General features: G+C 34.3%; 1 protein-coding gene across 3 annotated transcripts in view; it reads right to left on the bottom strand.

Moving 5' to 3' along the window:
- The window catches only part of LOC118182699 (cadherin-like and PC-esterase domain-containing protein 1), a 522776-nt gene that overhangs the window by 184607 nt on the left and 316636 nt on the right, over positions 1-21533 (bottom strand). For all 3 annotated transcript variants that reach the window (XM_085815937.1, XM_085815938.1, XM_085815939.1), the window contains one exon: positions 19267-19465. In XM_085815937.1, coding sequence (XP_085672063.1) covers positions 19267-19465 — 199 coding nt within the window. The remainder of the gene's footprint in view (positions 1-19266; positions 19466-21533) is intronic.

The following is a 21533-nucleotide window of genomic DNA, read 5'->3' as shown; positions in this document are numbered from 1 at the left end:
AAGCAAAAGTACATAAAAACTCAAAACATCTTCATTAAAAATTGTAAAATATAGGAAAACATGAAACAACAAACACAAATAAAACAGTTAAAAAAACAATTTTTACAATTAAAATTAGAGTTTTTACGGAGAAACTCTAACTAGGAATTCGGCCGACGGGCAGGAAGGCAGATTTTTCGGTGCACAAAACTGAAAGTTTACTTTTGCCAAACCAAAGTTTTTTACTTTTGGTTCCGCTCGGCAAAAACACATTAAAAGTGCAGAAACTGACTTAATTCACTATTCTATTGAGTTTCAAATGTAAACAATTGGCGGTTCGTTAGGATTAACTCGCCACTTAAGCTTTTAAATTGTTGATAATTCTGCAACGATTGCATGGGGATCAGCTAAAGGGGTAAAATCACATAATTCAATCACTTTTACAGCAAAAAATACACAATTTACAAACATATAAGAATAAAAAACCAAGCTCACGAATAGGCCTGGTAACAGAAGGTTAGAACCCAGGTAGCAGAGTGGTTTTATATATATATATACACGGAGCAGCGGTTTTCAACGAAAAAGGGAGTTGCATAACTACATGTTATAACAGTCCCATATACAAAATTTCAACGTTCTCTGGCTACTCGTTTTTGAGTTATTCAAGATGCATACATACATACGTACGTACAGACATCAAGAAAAAAATCTCTTCTGAATCCCTTTTAAATCCAATTTGTAACCCTTTTGGGAAAAACATTTCTTTATTCTGTCCTTACGTACAGATACCAAGCAAAACCATCGTTCGAATCGTTTCGAGAGCGGTTGAATTGGATACTTTTTTTGAAATATGATACCCGAAATTTTTAGCGATTGCAATACTTTTTTTACTTCGTATAAGGAAGTAAAACGTAAAATATGTCGAAAACGTTTATTTTGCAAACCATATTTAAATTGACCTTAAACGAACAGTAGTAAACAAAAATACATGGAATTTGTGTCTGCAACTATCTAAAAGTGTCATCTGCCAAATCTCAAATTAAAAAAAAAAATAAATAAGATTGACAGAAGAATAACAAAATGAATATAACACTATCGATTTGTGCCCACTGAAATTACTTTCTTGTTAATCCAATTATTTCAGTTTGATTCATTTGGAAATATTTAAAATTGTATTTGAATTGAAAACTGAAAAATTTGAAAACTTAACTTAATTTGCTTTAGAATTAACGGTTCTAAAACCAGTGAGCAAATATATTTTCAGGGTCTATATAATTGTTTAAGTATAATATCAGGTTAAAATAACCGTACTTCCGGATATTGCTAAGTAGTTCTGGATTTTAATTTTCTCCTCCGATGTCCTAGATTCTGCAGATACTCTCAGATTTTATAAAGAGTCAACACTCATTTTAGTACCACTCCGTACAGTCATAAAAATGCTTTTATTAATCAAAAGTATGTCAGATACGTTTTAGATATAGGTTTTAAGCCCCAGGAAGCCCATGAAACGAAAGGCTTGATCAAGAATTTTCGGGCTTATATTCCAGTTATTTTTTTATGTTAGAAAAAACGTACCATAAACTTAAATCACCTACAGAATTTCAATTGGATTATTTTAGAAAAAAATTGTAGAATGAAGAAAAGATTAGAGAAAAGATGAATTTTTGCTAGAAAAACGTTTTGACGAAAGATAGTCATTTGATAAATAATTTGATGAAGCATCGTAATGAGAAACAGATGTAAAATTAACTAATTATATAAACAGAAAACTGACATTAAGGGATAGAAGCACTTTTTGGATGTATAACAGTGATAACTGACTTTGCTTATAACAGCACATGCAGCAAAAGAACGCATATTTCCGTAAAAAAATACAATGAAACTAATGGCAACCATTTTTAAAATTAGACATTATTTTATAGAACAAAATAAGCACTGATGTTGACCATCACTGTGTCCGAAAAAATGCACTGTCTGTAACTAGCTTAAAAAAAACTGGTTTTTTCATGTATGTACTTAAAAGAAGTATTCTTACTTAACTAATGCTCAGTATTTAATATTTACAGATGCTGTGCAATCGATGTATATGTTTCACATTAATCGATGTAGTTGTTTAATGCTAACTTTCCATGTTTTCTTTCTGTACTGATGCCTTAAAAGTCTACACAAGCAGACGTATATCCATGTATATCGATGTACGTGCCTACATGGGATAAATATTATTGAAAGCTAAACATGAATAACTGAGCGCAGAAATATGCTCATAGCTCTTCTTCAACAATCTAAAATTACGTAAAAGTTTAACAACTAACACATGTTTGTACGCAGTTAAATAGATTAATATTAGTACACTCTGAAAAATTGCTAAAATTGTGGCCGAGCGGATAAGACGACCGAACGGTGATAATTCGAATCGGGTTCGAACCGCAGCGAACGATTTGCCTTCTGCGGGATTTTTGTAAAGTTTTGACCTATATAGTGCGAATAGGAGTCAGTTGTTAATAACTGATGGCAATACTGATTTGAAATAAAGCAAAAAGTAATGCTAATGAGCAAGAACTTCAAACGCACACAAGAAAGAACTTTAGCGTGAAACTTTTGAAATGGTGTAGGGGGGAGAGAAATATACTAAACCATTTAAAAAAAGTCTGAAAGCTTCCAGATTCTGTATTACGTCCAAAAGGGCGTTTTCATAACGTTTATTACTTGTGTCTGCTACTGTATTAATTAAATATCTTGTTCTTTGCACTTAAACCACATAAAATTCAATTCAACAGTAAAATCAGAAAATACTTTAAAACACCAAGACAGCATATCCTTAGAATTTCCGATACACAGTCTCGCAAATGGTTTTTTTTCTGTCAAGTGTTGCCATTACTCGCTTTGAAATCGTTGAGTTTGTTAATAAAAAATTCATTAAAGTTTTACAAAATTTAAAGAAGAGAACAAAACCAATCCGAAATTCAAAAGTCGGGCCTCCAAGTGCCCGTGCTCGTTTGGAAGACTATGTTATTCAAAATTGGATGGCTTTAGGTACCGTCACACTATGCGTGAAATATTCATGCATTCATGCAAATTCTTCATTATTTAGGTTCTTCAAATATAATACGCGGAGATAATATTTGGTGGCAATAGTCTGAAACGTGAACCAACGCAGAAAGTGAAACGACGCGAAATGCCGTTTTGAAACTATAGCCCTTCTTGTCTAACGCCCCTTTGGGCTATAAAAAATGTTGATGTATGATGTTACACTTGTGTGCAGTAGTGTATGTTCCTATTCACTCTGATGCAAACAAGCATTGCTGCAGTTGTTTCAAATCCTCTACGAAGGCATCCTTTCCTTAGACAGTATAGCCCTCGAGTGCTTTGTCATAATCAAATAAACAAGAAAGAATTATAAAAAATTCAGCGAAATTTCTCATCATCATTATATATACACTGGTTTAACAGAAAACGAAACTGAGATGTCTTTTGGAAAGCTGTCCTATTTCGATTGTCAGTCGTTCAATCTCGAAGCCATTCTCTCCTAGATGGAAGCAGAATTACCTCCGTTACTGCATCGCACAGAACGGCAGAGCAACTCACATTATCGACCTCTATAAAAAATAAACTACTGTAGATGGGAGAACCATGTTTTCCTCAATTGCGGCATTAAATATTGACCATTACGACTATGGGATGCAGCTCACCGCTTAAGTTTTCATGAGGAAATAAACAGCTCTCCGATTCCGGTTAATTGTTTGTCTCGCTCATCATGCTGGTTCGAGTATAGCTGAAGTTTTCCATTCTGAACGAAGAAGAGTTAAAGTATTGGGAGGAAATACGGCGCTTCTAATGGCAACGTAAGCGATAGTTTATGTCTGATTAAAAAGGTCTGAGGTTAAAAGGATTATTCGTTAACAGGACATGGAGAAACTGGGAATTGCATTAAAGATTCTTCTAAGTGTGAATGACAACTACAAGTATCTACTTTCGCCGTTTTGACGATATAAGCAAATCCCTCGAATGCACGCAGAAAATTAAACTTCTGATACGTGAAACCACTGTTAAAATTGAAGAATTTAGAAATTATTAAACAAATACACCAGTTTTGATCCATTGTATTCGCTAAAACTGTCATTTTCCAAAAGAAATGCCCGAACTAAATATCAATAAAATGCTGTGTGGCCCTATATGCTATCTGTATTAAGGCGTCCTTATAGAGTCAGTAAGCGCCCTGAACATTTATATCGCTTGATTGTTGATGAATGAACCCGTTAATAGCATGAAGGTTTCTTTCTTTTCTTCAACGTAGAATATTAGATAGTTGACCTTGAAACATCCTCTCAAATAGCAACCTTCCTAAGGCAAATGATCCATAATCCGATTTTGATGGTAATTCATAATCCTATTTTATAATTAATTAATTAAACGCATCTCAATCAAAAACAACATCAATTCACTAAAGTTAAAAACATTACTTGTGTCTACTCAAGCATTAATGTGCTTAACTGCAGTAAATTAGTTAAAATAATTTCCTTTTCTTCATCTTCAATTGAAAGAAGAGGGATAGGAGATATGTGGTAATACAAATTATCCATGAAAAATACATAAAACATAAACATACGATAGAAAAAAAAAAAAAAAAAAAAAAAAAAAAAAAAAAAAAAACCTTGAAAAATTGATATGAAAATACAAAGATAACCACTATAGTTTGAATACAGATTTGGAATTCCACTTTAAAGCGAAGTTAATTTCAACTTCTTTGCTTAATGCTGTCAGCACTATGCATTTTCATTTACTCCCTAAACATAAGAAAGACGAGACACTATTATAATACAGGACCTTTATTTAAGTTCCAATGGGAAAATATACTGATTCCCTTTCCTCGCAAACGAATCAGGACGAAACTGTTCAAATTTCCCAGCTTTGGCTGCTCGGCTGCTGGTGGTCATGTGTCGTAAGAAGGAGCCCAATTCTTACCCTGTTTAAATTATAGGTACCTTCAGAGTGGAACGCAGTTGAAACTCTGGTTTCCAATAGCAGCTTTTTTCTTGAGTAATAGGCGAATTTGAAAATTCAAATCAAATATTTAAATACATGAATATCTTTTGCATATGTTTAGTATCAATTCGTTATAATTCGCAGATTTTTCTCATGTAGCAATCTTCTTAGATTTATCGTTAACTATGGCTTATTCTTCAAGTAGTTTTCTTCTGTTATCAGCAGTTTCAATGGATTTACCATCAAGGCAATGTTTGTTCCTTTTGCTTTGTTTTCCGTATTTCATATTTAGAGCCTTAGATTTGCTAAGCCGCTTCATAGAGTTTTCCCTATAGAACATTCTAAAGTTTATATCATTATGTGGCTAAAATTAGTTGTCCTTTTACCATTCTTCTTATCTATCTACATATGTGTGTAACGTGTATACGAGCCAGTTTCCATTAGAAAGTCCTCCACGAAGGCATCCCTCCCTTAAGGCAGATAGCCCTCGTGTGATTTGCCATAATTGAATAACCCATAACCCTATCTATCTACATATAAAGAAGAGAGTCTGTGTGTTTGTTTGTTCGCTAATAACTCAGTCACTACTATAGCTATCGTCACAAAACTTTCTACAATTCTTTTCTGGGTCCTGGAAAAGGTCAACGTTTACTTCCCCTCTCCCCGAAAAATTAGCTAAAATCAGATATATTGATGAAAAACTCTGAAAACGCTAATTCTCGCCCTCATTTTTCCGAGTGGCAACAATCTCGCGCGCTGGAGATAAAAATCTGCTTTATTTCAAGATGTGTTGCCAATGCTCGTTTTCAAATCGTAGAGTTTGTTAATAAAAAATTTCTAAGTTTTCCAATAAAATAAAAAAGCATTGCCAAACATTCAATTCGTGGGAATTCCAAAAATTCGTGAGAAGCCATTCGACTGTTTCCATCTTTGTATGACTTTAATCAGTGGAGATATTAATTAAAAACTCCGAAAACACTCATTTTTGCACTCCTTTTTCCGAGTGGCAAGAGTCTTATGCGTTGGATATAAAAATGCTTTATTTCGAAAAGTATTCCTACTGCTTGCTTTCAAATCGTAGAGTTTGTTAATCAAAAATTTGTAAGTTTTACAAAATCTGTATATATAAAGAAGAATGTCTGTTTGTTTGTTCGCATTTTGGATTTCTGATCAATTATGATAAATTTTTTGCCACATTTAATCAACTAAAATTGAAAAAGTAAATTCAGTTTCAGTCCTGTTATCAAACTGTATAAAACGTCTGACGCATTTTCCGTTATTTGTTACGGAAACTGTTTCTAAAACCGTATGAGATTAACGGAAATGGATTGGATCATTCAAGTATAAAAAAGCACAAATAGGTTATCCACTTATGCTCCAATCCGAATTTGAATCAAAATTAACTTAAGCGATAAATTACTTTCCTAAAATGTTATTTTTACAGAAAATAGTCTGAAAGGTGTCTTTTATTTACTTTATTCAAGGAAAAAACATTGAAACATCCATGAAGTCGGGCTTCTCTACCGGAATCAGTTCTTGACAGAAACTGCTAGAATTCAAAGGTTTTTATTTGATCTCAGTAAATCATTTATTCATCTTAATATTGCGTAATGCATTTTTCTATCTGATATTCATCTATAGTTTAATAACTATATGTTTGAATATAAGCTTATAACTGACTTTTGATATTCTGATAGAAGTAATTTCTTTTCATTTCAACAGTTTTGGTTATATTAATGTCATTTTAAATAATAGCTATCAATGCACATGATACATAAGATCAGCTTATTCATTCTTGTTACTACATTTTCATATTTGTTTCTGTACGAAATTCTGTTGAAATTGTTCTAATCCAATATTTTAGACTCGTCACTTCATGAGCGAGTATAATCTTCTAGAGTGATTTTTTTTGGTCAGGCAAATGTATCGAAAATAATTGTGCAGCTTTGAAAGATTCCATTATTCAAAGAAAAGGAGAAAAAATGGATCTTTCGTATCGTTTGCTCTGTTTCAATTTTGCTCTGTTGTTAGAGCTCTGTTTCAATAAGAAAATTACCGAAATTTGAGCAGCTGATTTTTAAAATAGCGAGGAAGCCTGATCACTTAAGATGCATATATATTAATGATCAGCTGGATTAATATTGATGATGAAGCGAAATTCTGATATATGTCGGAAATACTTAATAGCCTCCTTGTATATTTGAATATATGATTCCTTCTAAGGATGCCAAGCGACTTATGACTCCATCTGTAAAAACAGCTACAACGCAGAAGAAGGCTTAGACAGCATCTTTATTAAAACTTCAGAATGTACACTGCCCTTACTTACAATTGAGTCTCCTCTGTTTGCGGAATTTTAAGCTAACGTAAAATGTTATTTGGTTTATTTAAATATGGCAAAGCACTCGAGGACTATCAGCCTAAGTGGAGGAATACCTTCAGGAACGGCTTTCGAAGGGAAACTGGATCGTATACACGTTACTTCATAAGGAAAATCACGGAAACGCCTAGGCAGCAGCGTGGCCTTCGAGATAGCATTTAATCTCGAAGGCCACGGCAGCAGTCCGTTCGCGGAGATTCGAATCTTGGAGCTAATTACCTCTGTTCAGCGACTTTACAGCTCGGCCGCTGGTGGGCCATAAAATGTGTTGTGATCGATGATTTTGGGTTCTTTTCCTCCGTTGTTTGGCCGCAAACATCAAATAAACTTGTAGTATTTTTTAAACAGTTTTATGTTAAAGTTTTGTTCATAAGTACTGTGTTCACACAGATGTAACCATTTTTAATATCTATGTTTTGTAACACTAATCAGTGTGCCCTATGAGTGGATCTCGTGTGGCTCTAACATGAGTCAGCTTTAGATAAGGGTGGACGTGGCGCTAAACCAATTAACCATAATGGTAAAGGGGTGGTGCCCACGTCCTCCGTCACTAAACTAAACTAAACTAAACAGTTTTATTCACTGTAATTCAACGCAACAGCTCTTCCATATATCTGACAAATCTGTTCTTATGATTTTTTTTTAAAACCATTCAGATCTGTTTTGAAATACAACACAATTAGAATTCCGCGTGATCCGTTTTACCGTTTTTCTCTACATCTCGCTGGTGTTGGCGTCCTGGCTTTCCATTGAGAACGCCAGTGCCTCACAAAATGCAATGTGAAGTTTAAAGTAATTTAACGCGAAAAATTTACAAATACTATCAAGTTGTCCCATCAAACTATTCTAACTGAGCGAGCAAACTCAGCTAGCATAAATCTAACGCCAGTCCAAAGTAATTCTCAGAGCTTGTCGAGAAAATATTAAGATTAGCGTCGCGCAAAACTCCTTAGTTAGTTTTCAGTCCTATGTTCTTATATAAATGTAGCTAATCTGTATTCTGGTGGGAGTTGGCGAGAGATAATACAGATAAAATAATGAGTCAGTTTAAAATAAACCTTTTGGGTTTAAATGTTTATGTTAATTTTTAGAGATCATGTTTACCGGTTTTAAATATTTATATTATCTTTACTTATTTTAAATGCTTATATTATTTACCAGATGGGCTATTTACTTAGTTACCTATTTGGAACGTTTATATTAATTGCTACAATTATTTTAAATGTGTGTAATAACTGTCTTAGCTCTCAAGGAGAGATATCATACTAGTTTGCAGCTTCAAGCAAAAGCCGGTTAAAATTTATACTGCAAACACAGAAGTGTTTAGTTACTCTATAAAATATAATGCGATATATGGCTTAGTCCAACTATACCACTTAATGATGAAACCATCTTGTAATAAAATTATTACTTTTTAACTTTATAAGAAAATATCGAATTCCCTCGTGCGGGCTTTCGTGGTATAAGTGATGGCATATTATCATCTGCAAGATTTGTATTTCGCATTACGGCGAAGGCATAGATGCTTTCTCACGCTTCTTACTCCGAAAATCTAAAACCTTTCCAGAAAGTATTTGAATATTCTTTCTGACTAGAATGACTATACAACAAAGTAGGCATAAGTATCATATAAAATATATCTAATAGTCAAGTTTGTTAAGAAGTCTTCACCTCTCTTCAAGGTGAAATAAAATTTTCCCACAGTTTTGCAATTCTGTGATGGTGCATTAGAAATCATTTCTTGGCTGTACCTTCAAAGATACCTCTAAACATCTAAGGACTATAATTTCTGTCGCAAAGCTTCTTTTTAAACGCAACATAAAGAAACAGCACATTAAGACACTATAACAGAAGGACAGTTATGAATTTTCCACATGTTAGAGTTTTCGTTTCGTAATACGATCTTTCATTAGTGAAAGCAATTACTGAAGTACTTGGTTTTTCACTTTCTTTCGAAGTTCGACGATCGTTTACCTTTTTTTCCTAAATCACATAAAATATCCATGTCCTGATCAAAGAGTTTTTTTTAAATATATTAAATTGGTGGGAAAATAAAATTTAATAGCAGAATGTTGTTCACAAATACCGAGGTTAAACCAACATAGAGCTGGAAGACAAAAATATTCTACTTTATCACACAATAAGTGCTACATTGATTGCTCTTGAAATAAATCATTTTTGCGGTTTTTTTAACCTCAGCCACTGTTTTCTGCAAGTATGCCTACAACTTTACAGCCACATCAGTCAAATGGTTTTTCGCAAGAAGTGCGAGTGTCATTTTTTAACGCACTTGACGTAAGGGAACTTTCTCATCTTTTCATTTTTTTTTTTTAAATTTCGATAAGCTGCAATTGAAAGAATCAGAAGAAAAAGTTCGACTTATCGAGAAAAGGCAATATCAGTTTGGGATTCATCGTTTTCATCATTCAGATCGACTTACCCAAAATTTTGGGCCATCAAATTTCTTTTGTAACAAAGTTATTTACAAATAATAATATCTATGAGACGATGAGGGGATTTTGCAATATCTTTAACGATTCTTAAATTTACTGCTGGTGTTTTTCTATTACAGGCTTACCTTTCAATCTCAGTTTCCCAAACATTATTACTTCTTCTGTTTTAAATGTTTATGTTAATTTTTAGAGGACATGTTTACCTATTTTAAATATTTATATTATCTTTACTTATTTTAAATGTTTATATTAATTACTAGATGGGTTACTTACTTAGTTACCTATTTGAAACGTTTATATTAATTGCTACAATTATTTTAAATGTGTGTAATAACTGTCTTACCTCCTCTAAATATTTATGCTAATTGCCTTAACTATTTTAAATGTTTATGTTAACTGTATTGTTACGAATGTTATACATATGTAAGTTAATTTTAGACAATATATGTAAATTGCAGTGTCTCTTATATTATGTAACATGAAATATTTCGAGAATCGAAGAAAAATAAGATGAAAGGGGTAAATCCATTTAACAGCGAGGTCAATGGCTATCTCGCTAAATTAACGAGATATCGAGCTGGTGATGGGTTTGGCGACTAATTTTTCTCGTCAAATTTGACGAGGAATTGTCAAAATGTGGTGACAATTTACCGACATTTTGGTTTATTTCCTGTATAGCCCAGTGCTGAATCCAGCCGTATATAGCTCTATGCATGGCCGTATATAAGTGTAACATTGTATGCTTTCCAGCAGTTTTGAAAAATCAAAGATACCGGAAATTTCTCGGCTGCTGGAGGAAAACTATGTAAGATTGGAGAGAGCATCAGTTCTCAGTCTTTAGTTCAGAGTTAACGTCGGAGTACTGAGAGATCTCCACGCGAGATTCGTTTCTTTTATGCGCTTTGTATTGCTCTGTGATTAACGTTCTTAGTAGTTTAAAGAAGTAACTACTGATTGCGCTCTGTCATATTAATATACAAACCTTTACGCAGATAAAAATTTTTGGCATCACAAGTTGGGTTGAATTTCAGTAACTATAGGCATGAAGAAGCAATGAGACAGCTAGTGACAGCCTTTGCAGCATTAAAGGAGAAATGAAAGCTAGCCAAGTAAAGGTGGAAGAAGCCTTCAAATCATTCCAAGAAGAGATGACAACAAGCCAAGAAATAATGGAAGGAGCCGTCAAGTCAGTTCAAGAAGACATGAAAGTGGGCCAAGAAAAGATGGAAAGAGAACAAGAAAAATTGGAAGAGGACGTCAAGTCAATTCAAGAAAAAAATTGAATCAGATTAAGAGGAAATGAAAAGAGAAAATGCGGCTATAATACGAGTAGAAAACAAATTCGAGGCTATGGAAGGCGGAATTGAGAACTAAGTTGGAACTCGCTAAATCCAAAATTCACTGCCCTTGAACAAAAGTCTTGGTCTAGAACGGAGAATGCAGTTAACTGTCATAAAAGCACCCTTGCAGTTAAATTCGAAAAACTCCTTTTACAGTCTTCCAGTTCAAGTAGTTTAAAAAATCTTCCCATTGTAAACATCAAGCAAATAGTTAATATTTCTAATGTTAGTCTTTCAGAAGAACAAGAGAGAATTCTGAAATATAATTTTAACTTCTCACAAACCTGTTAACCCTCGATTCCTAAGATTTTGGCTCCTATAGAAAAAGCTTTCAAGTTCAGTAAAGTTTTAGATTCACAGAAAGAAATTATCGCTCATAATGTGAAATTCAATAATAAACCTTTGAAACCAAATCTAACTGCGAGAGAAAGAGCTACAATGCGCGAAATTCATTCCAACCCGGATATTATCATTTCAATGGCCGATGAAGGTGGCCAGATAGTCGTCATGGATAAGAACACTTACATCGATGGTGTCACTAAACTCTTAAACGAAGGACCGTATAATCCGATCCCTAAAGATCCTTCACCTTCGGGCTTGTCAAAAATAAAAACTGCGATCAAATCTTCGCAAACCATTTCAAGCAACTTAAAACATTCGCTTATCCCATCATCTGTTGTGAATTGTGCCAGATTATATGCTCTTCCCAAAATTCATAAAAGTGGTATTCCTTTCCGCCCTATTGTATCAAATTTAGGTACTGCCTCGTATCCATTAGCTAAATATTTAGTATCTAGATTTTCAACTCTATTAGACAATAACATTTACACCATAAAAAATTCAATAGAGTTTGTAAAAATGTTAAAAACATTTCTCCCAATAATTTACTCATGGTTTCTTTTGATGTAAAATCATTATTCACCAATGTACCATTGGAGGGTGCATTAAGATGTCTAGAAACCAGACTTCGCGAATTTCATTTCTCTTGCATCGAAATTGAGGAGCAAATTTCTCTCACTCTGTTTGAAACAAACACATTTTGTTTTCCAAAATAAATATTACAAGCAAACTGAGAGATTAGCCATGGGAAGCCCCCTCAGTCCCATCCTGGCTGATATCTACATGCATTATTATGAATCAAAATTGTTTGAAACTTTAAACTTCCCGGCAAGATTCCGCTACGTAGACGATACTTTTACCCTGTTTGAAGGTAATAAAGATGATTTAAATAAAGTTCTTTCAACAATGAATTCTCTTGATCCTGCCATTCAGTTCACTTTTGAACTTGAGACTTGCAATTCTCTTCCATTTCTCGACATTTTGGTCACACGTAATACATCCAACTTCAGTACTACGGTTTACCGTAAACCTTCATCGGTTTGCCTTCCACCACACTTTAAATCATGTCATTTGACTAAACAAAAGTTAGCTTCATTTTATTTCTATGTTTTCCTCCAAACTAGCCCTTGATGAAGAACTAAATTATTTAAAAGCAATAGCTATTGACAGGGGCTATTCACCCAACATTATTAATCAAGCAGTTAAAAAATTCTCATCTCAACACACTAAAAGGCACACTCTTGTTTTAGGAGATTATAAAAATTCTGTTGTCATTCCCTTCTTTCCATCAATTAGCTATAAAGTTGCACATATTTTGCAGAAATTTAACTTTCGGGTTGTTTATTCTCCCATCAATAAAGTTCCGGGTTCCATACTCAAGGACCCCGGATATGAATTCCTGGGGTATTTATAGGATTCCTTGCCAGTGTGGTTTAATTTACATTGTCCAAACTAAGAGAGCCTTAAAATTTCGCGTCAAGGAGCATGAGGCATATGTTAGAAAAAGGAAACACATAAGTCTTCTGTTGCTCAACGTTGTTGGTCCGAAAATAACACTTTCAATTTTTCTGCTGCCAAAATTATTCAAAAAACATCTTCCATTGGAGAACTGGATTTTCTAGAGGCATTTCACATTCATAAAAATCTTTCTGTTCTAGTTAACGGTCCTAATTCCAATTCAACTTTGCCTTCGGCCTTTAAAGAAATTATGTTTTAGTTCTAGTTTCACCAACAGATGGCGCCACTTGCTTATTCTTGTCTAGGCTTTCGTATCTTATCTAATCATTATTTCCTATCTTGTTCATTTGCGGTTTTGCAGCTGAGGATGGTGGTTCGGTAAAACCATCGAAACTAGTCCTGTGAAAATTTTGTAAATATAACGCTCATTTTTGTTATTTGACTTCTGAATGAGTTGGAGATGTATATTCATTAGGTTATTTTGAAGCAGGATGTGTGAAAAATGTGCAATGCCTTACCCTGAACTCGAACCTGGACCTCTCGAATAGCACCAAGTGTGCTACCGTTACACCACGAAGGCATGCAGAACGGAAGGAGAAAATACTTCAGAGAAACTGAAGAAAGAGTTTCTGCTACCGAACAACAAAGCCGACAAAGAGTTACTGTTCTTGGACAACAAATCGGAGAAAACGTTGCTACTGTTGTATAAAACATCGGAGAAAGAGCTTTTGCTGCCGAACAACAAATCGGAGAAAGAGTTTCTGCTGTAGAACAACAAAACGATGAATGAGTCTGCTGCTGTCTTCAAGAAAGCTGACAGCCTTAAGAAATCCGTAGTGACAGGTGGACTGAATTCGGATGCCTTAAAATTCGTACCTATGCCTTCCCGAAACCCTTTAAAGCTATTCACGTATGATGGAAAGACATTCTGGCAAGTGTACAAGACTCTGTTTTTCACTTACGAGAATACATTTAATTGCTCGTTACGTGCGGAAGCCATCTAATAAAAAAATATGCACGGCTAGGTCTTGAAATAAATGAAGTCTTTTAGTAAATAAGCGCAAAAGTCTTTACCTGAAGTTACTTTGTAATGGAATAACATCAAAGCAGATCTCCCCTCTATTAATGTGTTCTCTGTAGCGACAGATGTAAATGGATGGGATTCCGAAGCTAAGGTCTGTCATTTCCCCGATTCTCTGCGAGCAGACGCAGCGGATATCCTTTAAACTCCGCCCGAAAACCAGAGGATAGACTTCGAAGCCGTCAAATCTCGTCAATCAAGAAACTTCGAAGCTCTATCCGGCGCGTTGAAGCTGCGGTTTAGCAAGAGATGTTTAAAAGACTAGTAGGCTTCTGTTAAAATCTCGCCAACAGAATCCAACGAAAATACACCAGGAACTCGCTATGGATGTTCAAAGACTGTCTCACTCGCCTTTTTGGACTGCCCAACAGAAATAAATCCTGTCCTGCAAATCCTGTCCCTGCAGTATTTCATCGATGACATCCGGGATTTAGAGGTGCAGAAAGCCCTGCGAATGGTGTATATAAAGATCTAAACAGTTTCAAGTTACGCTATGAAATTTCAAGCAAACTAGCAAGCAACTTCTAGAGACCGTAACTCAGTCAAAGCTGCTGAAGTCTAAAAGTCGGTGGATCAAGTGACTGCTAAATAGATCTATCGTCTAGATGATTTAAGATAGAGAGTCAATGATTTCAGGTGGAATAGGAGTGGCAACAAATCGATCCTGATGTGCTGAAATTGCCGTGGTGAAGGCCACATAGAGAGGAACTGCAGAAAATCCAAGGCACGGAAACTAAGACTGCTCTAGTCTTCAATCTTATCGTATAAAATTGTAATTAAATTTTAGAAAACTTTCTCTGCTACTTTGAATGGTGCTTTTAGGTTTGTCTTTAATAAAAAATTCTCGTCATCAAAGAAGAAGCCTAAAAGTAGATAGCACTTTTTAAATGTAATTTCATTTATTTGCAATACAGTATTATTAAAATCTCCTTTTAGGTTTCTTTTGGAGATGTATAATAAATTACAGATTCTACTTACATTTCTCGACACCCTTTTCCATTATTTTTGATCTTTTAGTACCGGCGAATGGGTAGGCTGCATGAGCAGTTTCGTGGTTTTCTGCATTTGTAATGTGAATGCGAAACAGTATTTATTAAAATCCCCCACGAAAACATACATCTCGTTAAGATAGATTTATTGTATTTTATCGTAAGGTAATAAATCTAAATCCAAATCCTGTTCCAAATCCAAATCCTGCTTTGTTTATTAAATATCATATCATATTTATGAGTTTGAGAAAGCTAACGTAACTACATATATATATATATATATATATATAGATATAGATATAGATATAGATATAGATATAGAGAAAACCTATATATAGGTTTTCTCTTTCTTATTAGCAAGCAAACTTAAGTGTAAGGTTTAGAACAGAACGTCAAGTTCTCTTTTATACTTCTCTTCAAATAATTCAAGTCAATACCGTTATTGTTACTAAATTCCTTGCTAGACCAAGAATGTATAATCCAAGACCAAATGATTTCGTCTTTGGAGCAGAAGTAAAGGTTTTTGATCTTCGAAGAGGTTTTGCTGCAGTCTGAGATGTAAGATAAAATTTCTCAATTATTAAATCAAGTTAATTTTTGGTCATTTTCAGCGCGCACGTGCAAAGTGATGGGTGGAAGAATGGATGCAGTGGTAAAATTATTGTTTCAGGTTAGCAGTATCTCAAGTTAGATCAAGGTATACAGCATAGCATCTGACACTGTCATTTCCTTATTCCCCGCCATTAATCTTTCATCTTTATTACATGTCGACAAAACAATCATATGGCCATGCCTTTGCTCCGTCTCAACTGCATGAAAACCATCACTTGTAGTCATCATATCGACTGGGCCTCGCATGTCGAATTCAAATATTTGCTCATACTCTTAGGACTGTCTTTATTACTGAACAATATATAATACAGTTTAGTTTTGTTCTTCTAACTTTGTGTAAGTTTGGCTTATTTCTATTTACTTTACAGCATTTTAAATAATAAGAAAATATTCTGCTGACTGAAATGCAATTCCCTTCTGAGAATAGATTGCACCATTTCCCTTCGAACTTTTAAAGTTGGTTACAGATAGTCTATTTTTTCGCTTGAAAAAAAATTGTGATAAAGATTGGATTTCTTAAAATACTCACATTTTTAGTATAAACCTCGATTTACGTATTTTAAGATTCACTGTTAAACAATAGCTAAGTTATCAGTGTTTATTTAGGAATATTTTACACTAAATATTTTTAAACGAATTACTTAAATCATGAAAGGAAACATTTCTTAATATTCAGATTAGTTCAGAACTTTATGTTAGGATATTTTACCTCAACGATTTACAATAAAGAAGAGAAAGCACAACTTCAAGCTTTTAAGGAAATTGAAAATATTTTAAACACTTTTGTTTTATACATTATTTGCTCCACAGTTCAGCTAAATACAGAAAAGGGAAAATCAAGGGGAAAAGTCTTTTCAAACATTTTGAAGCATATAGCAAAGAACAAGATGCATACAATAATAGTCACCAGAGGATGCTGGAATAATTAAGTATAGAAATTAAATAAATAAATAAATGAAACTAAATAATATATAGTGGAAAATAAACATAACTGAAATGAAGTTACAATTTTTTTCCCGAAGTAATCTCTAGGTCCTTCTTTATTTGTTTAATGAAGAGAGAAGAGAGACAAATATTTACGTTTATTTAAAGACAAAATAACGTAATTAGAATAAATGAGCCTTAATGCAAGATTTAAGTTAATTTTTATTCCTCACTATGTTAATGATAATATTAAAAAGTGAGAAAATTTCAGCTTATACTTCCCTATGGACACCTGCATACAAGTAACATTTAAATATTACTTTGTTTTATTCGATACCGTCAACTATTTAAATTAAGTACAATAAAAAGTGCAGATCAGTTTCGGAAATATTTAAGCTTTTGACAGAAATTTTGCTTTAGTTTAGACATTCTTAATTTTGCGATTTATTTTCTGTAAATTCCCGGTAAATATTCCCGGAAGTTTTAATATTATCCTTGTTTTTCGAGAATGGCTATATGAATCCAGAAAGCGTTACTGCATTTTTATACATTAAAAAATCTATCCCCCCCTAAAAAAAGAAATATAATGCTTCTCTTTTACCCCTAAAAATTTTTAATGAAATGGTTACCAGATACTAAATTTCTTCTCAGAAAAGGAAAAATTGTCTAAAGTTTCGATTCTTTCAACAACAACAACAACAACAACAACAACAAAAAAAAAAAAATCTTTTTGTAGTTTGTTTATAATTTCTTTTGAAATACAAAACATTCAGTTTTAATCACATCTAAAGATTTCTCCTATTTTTCAGGGTAAACTACTGTAGCATGATCAGTAATCGTCTTGACCAAATCATAGATCCTCGGGCTTTTATAAATTGCTTTCGTCTGTGTGTACATTAATTCTATCAGAGAAAAAATGTGAGTAGGCTATATATGGGCATTATACATCGCTGATATCAATAGTTTTATACTTATTCGTTCTGTAAACCTACAGCAGTATGTTTTCAGAACAGCTGCCTTCATCTTTACTAATTCATATAAAGGATGTTTGAGTACTAGCAGTAGGTTTACAGTACTAGTAGTAGTATACAGGGTGTTTGAGTACGACTGGAGTTTCATACTAGAAGGAGGGGGTAGGATGCTCCCAGGCGACTGGGAATCACATGGCAATGCAAGGTCGAAGATGCTTTCCTGACGCGATACATGGTATTGGTTCGAGTAATCTCGTAAAGAATCTTTCTTTCACACACCAACGCAGAGGTAATCAGATTCAGAAGTTACATGAACGCGGAGTTGACTGATATACACCTGCTAAACTTAGATATCATATTTGGATAACAGTGTATCGATCAAAATGGTGCGCTGCACTAACCAGTCGATGGCCTTATTAAGCCTTAACTCTTTCTTATAGGGTTATATGCAAGCACTGGTATATGACAACTCCGCTGATAGCGCTAAAATCTGAAAAACATCATCGACGTATCATACCGTGGAGGCAAGAATCACTTGAGGAATGTAATCCAGAATGATGAATATTAGAGTAGGCAGAAAATTTAAATATCTATTTCTAGTTAATGTACCACTAAAATCTTCAGTTAGCCTCTAGAAGGGCTGGAAATTTTCCGAAACGACAGTGCAGATTTGTTGTATGTATATTTGTTCACAATTCAGTTTCTCCTAGATATTTTTTATTTACTGCTACAGGATAATTCAGTCAAGGGTAAAATTATGGCTAAGGACAGATATGGAATCCTCGTTTATGATACTGTGAAACTGCTGCACTTCTAAGAATGGATTAGCGTTATACATTCGGATCCTGTTAATTTACCGGACATTGTTTGTAACAACAAATTTTTCTAAACCCTGTTCTCCGAATCTTTATATATATATAAGGGGCTAAGTGTTTGTCGCCGATAGTTTATTGTTGCCACTCGGAAAAATGAGCGCGGAAATTAACGTTTCCGCAGTTTTTAATTAATATCTCGACCGATTAAAGTCGTACGAAGATGTGAACGGTATCGATGGATTCGGATAATTTTTTGGAAACCGAGGATACGCGTTTCGAATTTCAACTCGGCGCCGTTCCGTAGATATTCGAGAAAAAAATTTGGCGCATAGCCAAATTCCTCTAATAGGGAAAACGCAAGAAAGAAAGTGGAAAATTAGTTTTTAATTAATATCTCGGCTAATTAAAGTTCCACGAAGACGCGAATGGTCAAAATGGCGTACCACGGACCTGCGGAATCCAACGGTATGCTTCGCTGAGCCCGGAAGCCAGCCGTTTCGGAGAAGATGATGTTACTTCACCCCATATATATATATGTGTGTGTGTGTGACTTAAGTGTCTATTTGTAGCCGATAGTTTATTGGTTGCTTGCGTAACTGTACTAGCTAATGGGGTGAAGTTGCTACGGCACAGGGTTGCGTTTCAGTTGAGACATAGACAATTTCCTATAAAACGTGCCTTTGCTATGACCACCAATAAGTCTCAGGGCTCGTAATACTTCAAAAGAGCTCAAAGAATTTCGATATAATATTCAGGAAGCTTTAAATATTTTATTAATTTATCTAAATGCATGATTACACACCTATTGCATCTAAATCAAGTTTATTAGATCATTAATCATGAATTCATACTTATGCGAAGAGATTACAATTTTTATTTTCCCATTGTGAATATATCAGATCAACAGAGAGAGTGTAAAAACAATAATAGCCTAAAACTTACTGTCCATAACAAAATAAACTGTACTGTTGCGGTCTGGTAACTTATGCTTCCGATACCATGGTGGTCCGTGCACTTCGAAATTATGTCTTTCCAAAGCTCTTTGATACAAAGGTAAGTCTCGAGTGACCACATTTTTCTGGCCGCGGACGATAGCTGTTTTCCGTTGCTGTCGGAGATCTCGCAAAGACTCATTCTCAATCTGTCAAGTAAAAATGAAAACATAAATAGTATTATGCAAAGTTAGTCAAAGTATTTGAATATTGTAATCTGAAATATTGTAATTGAAGAAGAAAGAAGAAAATTTCAACATTAATTTCATAAGCTGTTTCACGAACAGGTGATTAAATACCGTGTTAAAAGTTATCCAAATTTATGAGAAAGTTGTATTAGAGGATAGGTCCCATCAGTGACCGAGGGTTTAAGACTACTGAATGCTGAGGTTCAAAACCAGGCGAACGGCTGGCTGTATGGGTGTTTTTCGTGATTTTACTTATATGTAAAGTGCATACGAACGGGTTTCCCTTAGACCTCCATGAAGACGTCCATTCCCTTAGGAGATATTCTTTCCGGAATTTGCCAACTTCGAATAACCTAATCCTAACATACATGTACTAGAAGACAGCTCTGAAAAGGTTGACGAACGAAGACAGCTTTGAAGAAGACGAACGAAGACAGCTTTGAATCTTGAAAGATTCGACGAACGGAATTTATATGGACAGTTAAACATTGAGGGGGAAAATCTGAGATAGGATTTAAATACAAATAACTATTCTATTAGAAGTAAAATGTAGTAGATGATAGCTCCATTCCACCTCGATCTGGCTTAATGGGCCTTGCCTTTTTCTACCATTCTACCAGTCGCCCCTCCATTGGCTAGAGGAGGAATATAAAAAATTAAAGGCAGTGCTCCTCATAAAGCTTCTATGTAATAATCAGCACATGCAACTGGTAAATAAAGGGCTTAATTTACGGTGAGGCCTCATTTATTTTTTCAGTATTTATATCTTCAGAAAACTTGATGAATTTTATGAAATCAAAGGTAACACGATGAAAGAAAAAGATTCTATAAAAGTGAAACCTTATTTGTTTAAGCTTCCCAAGACAGAAATAACTTTTATTAGGAAATCATTCATTTTGCTTGGAAAAACTCAAAGATGTTTTTATTTATATGACAACACGCTTCAAACAGTTTTATTTATAAAAATATATGCGCCAACTTTATTGGTTTGAATTACTTGGTTGTACGCGAAAGCTAACAGCCTAATGAGAGGGATGCCTTCATAGCGCCCTTTCTATGGTAAACTGGCTAACAGCAACGTTAAACAAGGTGAACACAAAAAGTTATTATATTATATAGTTTACTCTTCCCCCCCAAAAAAAAAAAAACGTATTCGAGCATATTATGTCACTGATTCATAGTCCACTCCAAAGCAACTACTCCATTTTTGTCTTCGTTTCTGCGATTAAAATAAGTCCAGTAACGTCACTGAACTCAAGCCTTGGGAAGGTTTGTTTATTGATCTTGTTTCTTTACAGACCTTGAGTGAAAATCACAAAATCGCGTATGCGACAAACCAGGATTTCAATTCGGGTGAACTACCAGTATTCAGCAGTCTTAACTATTTGGCCATTGGGGAGCATTCCAGCTTGGTATTTCCAGCAAAAAAATATACTTTTTATCAGTAGCCTCTCTTCGAATCGCAGTGAAACAGAGTGGCTGCAAGAGCGCTTTCGGGTTTTTCTCGATGCTTAACGTTACCTTAGAAATTCCTCTACTTAAGCATCTCTTCCTTCAGGCAAGTAGCTATGACGTGCTTTTTAAGTAATCAAACAAAACAAAGCAAGCGGCTTTCATATGCAGTAAAATTTTTCTAAAGAAATATATATCTCAGGTTAGTTAGTTCAGTAAATAAAGAAATTTAGAAACTTTTTACTGACAATACTAATTCAGAAAATAAGAACATCATATGCAAAAAATAATGGCATGTCGAACAACACATTTAATTTAACGTCGGCCAATAAGTAACTTTGACGTATGTACATTTCCATGGAAAATTATTTGGCGCGCATAGACCAAAAATGCTTCATGCGCTTACGTATAAATTCGGAGATATTGGAGAAGGAATTTACTGACTTGGATAAATTTTTGAAGGTATGGAATCTTCCGTTTTTAACTGAATATAGGTTAATAAATGTTTTACTAACTGGAGTTTAATTTTTACAGACGTTAAAAAGTTAGATTTTACTTCACCAACCTCCCATCGACA

This window comes from Stegodyphus dumicola, chromosome 4 (assembly GCF_044657685.1).
Source record: "Stegodyphus dumicola isolate Sdum_Otavi_A_Nest chromosome 4, ASM4465768v1".
Taxonomy (NCBI): Eukaryota; Metazoa; Arthropoda; class Arachnida; order Araneae; family Eresidae; genus Stegodyphus; species Stegodyphus dumicola.
The sequence above is the reverse complement of the archived record's forward strand: the minus strand, read 5'-3'. Positions and strand labels throughout refer to the sequence as shown.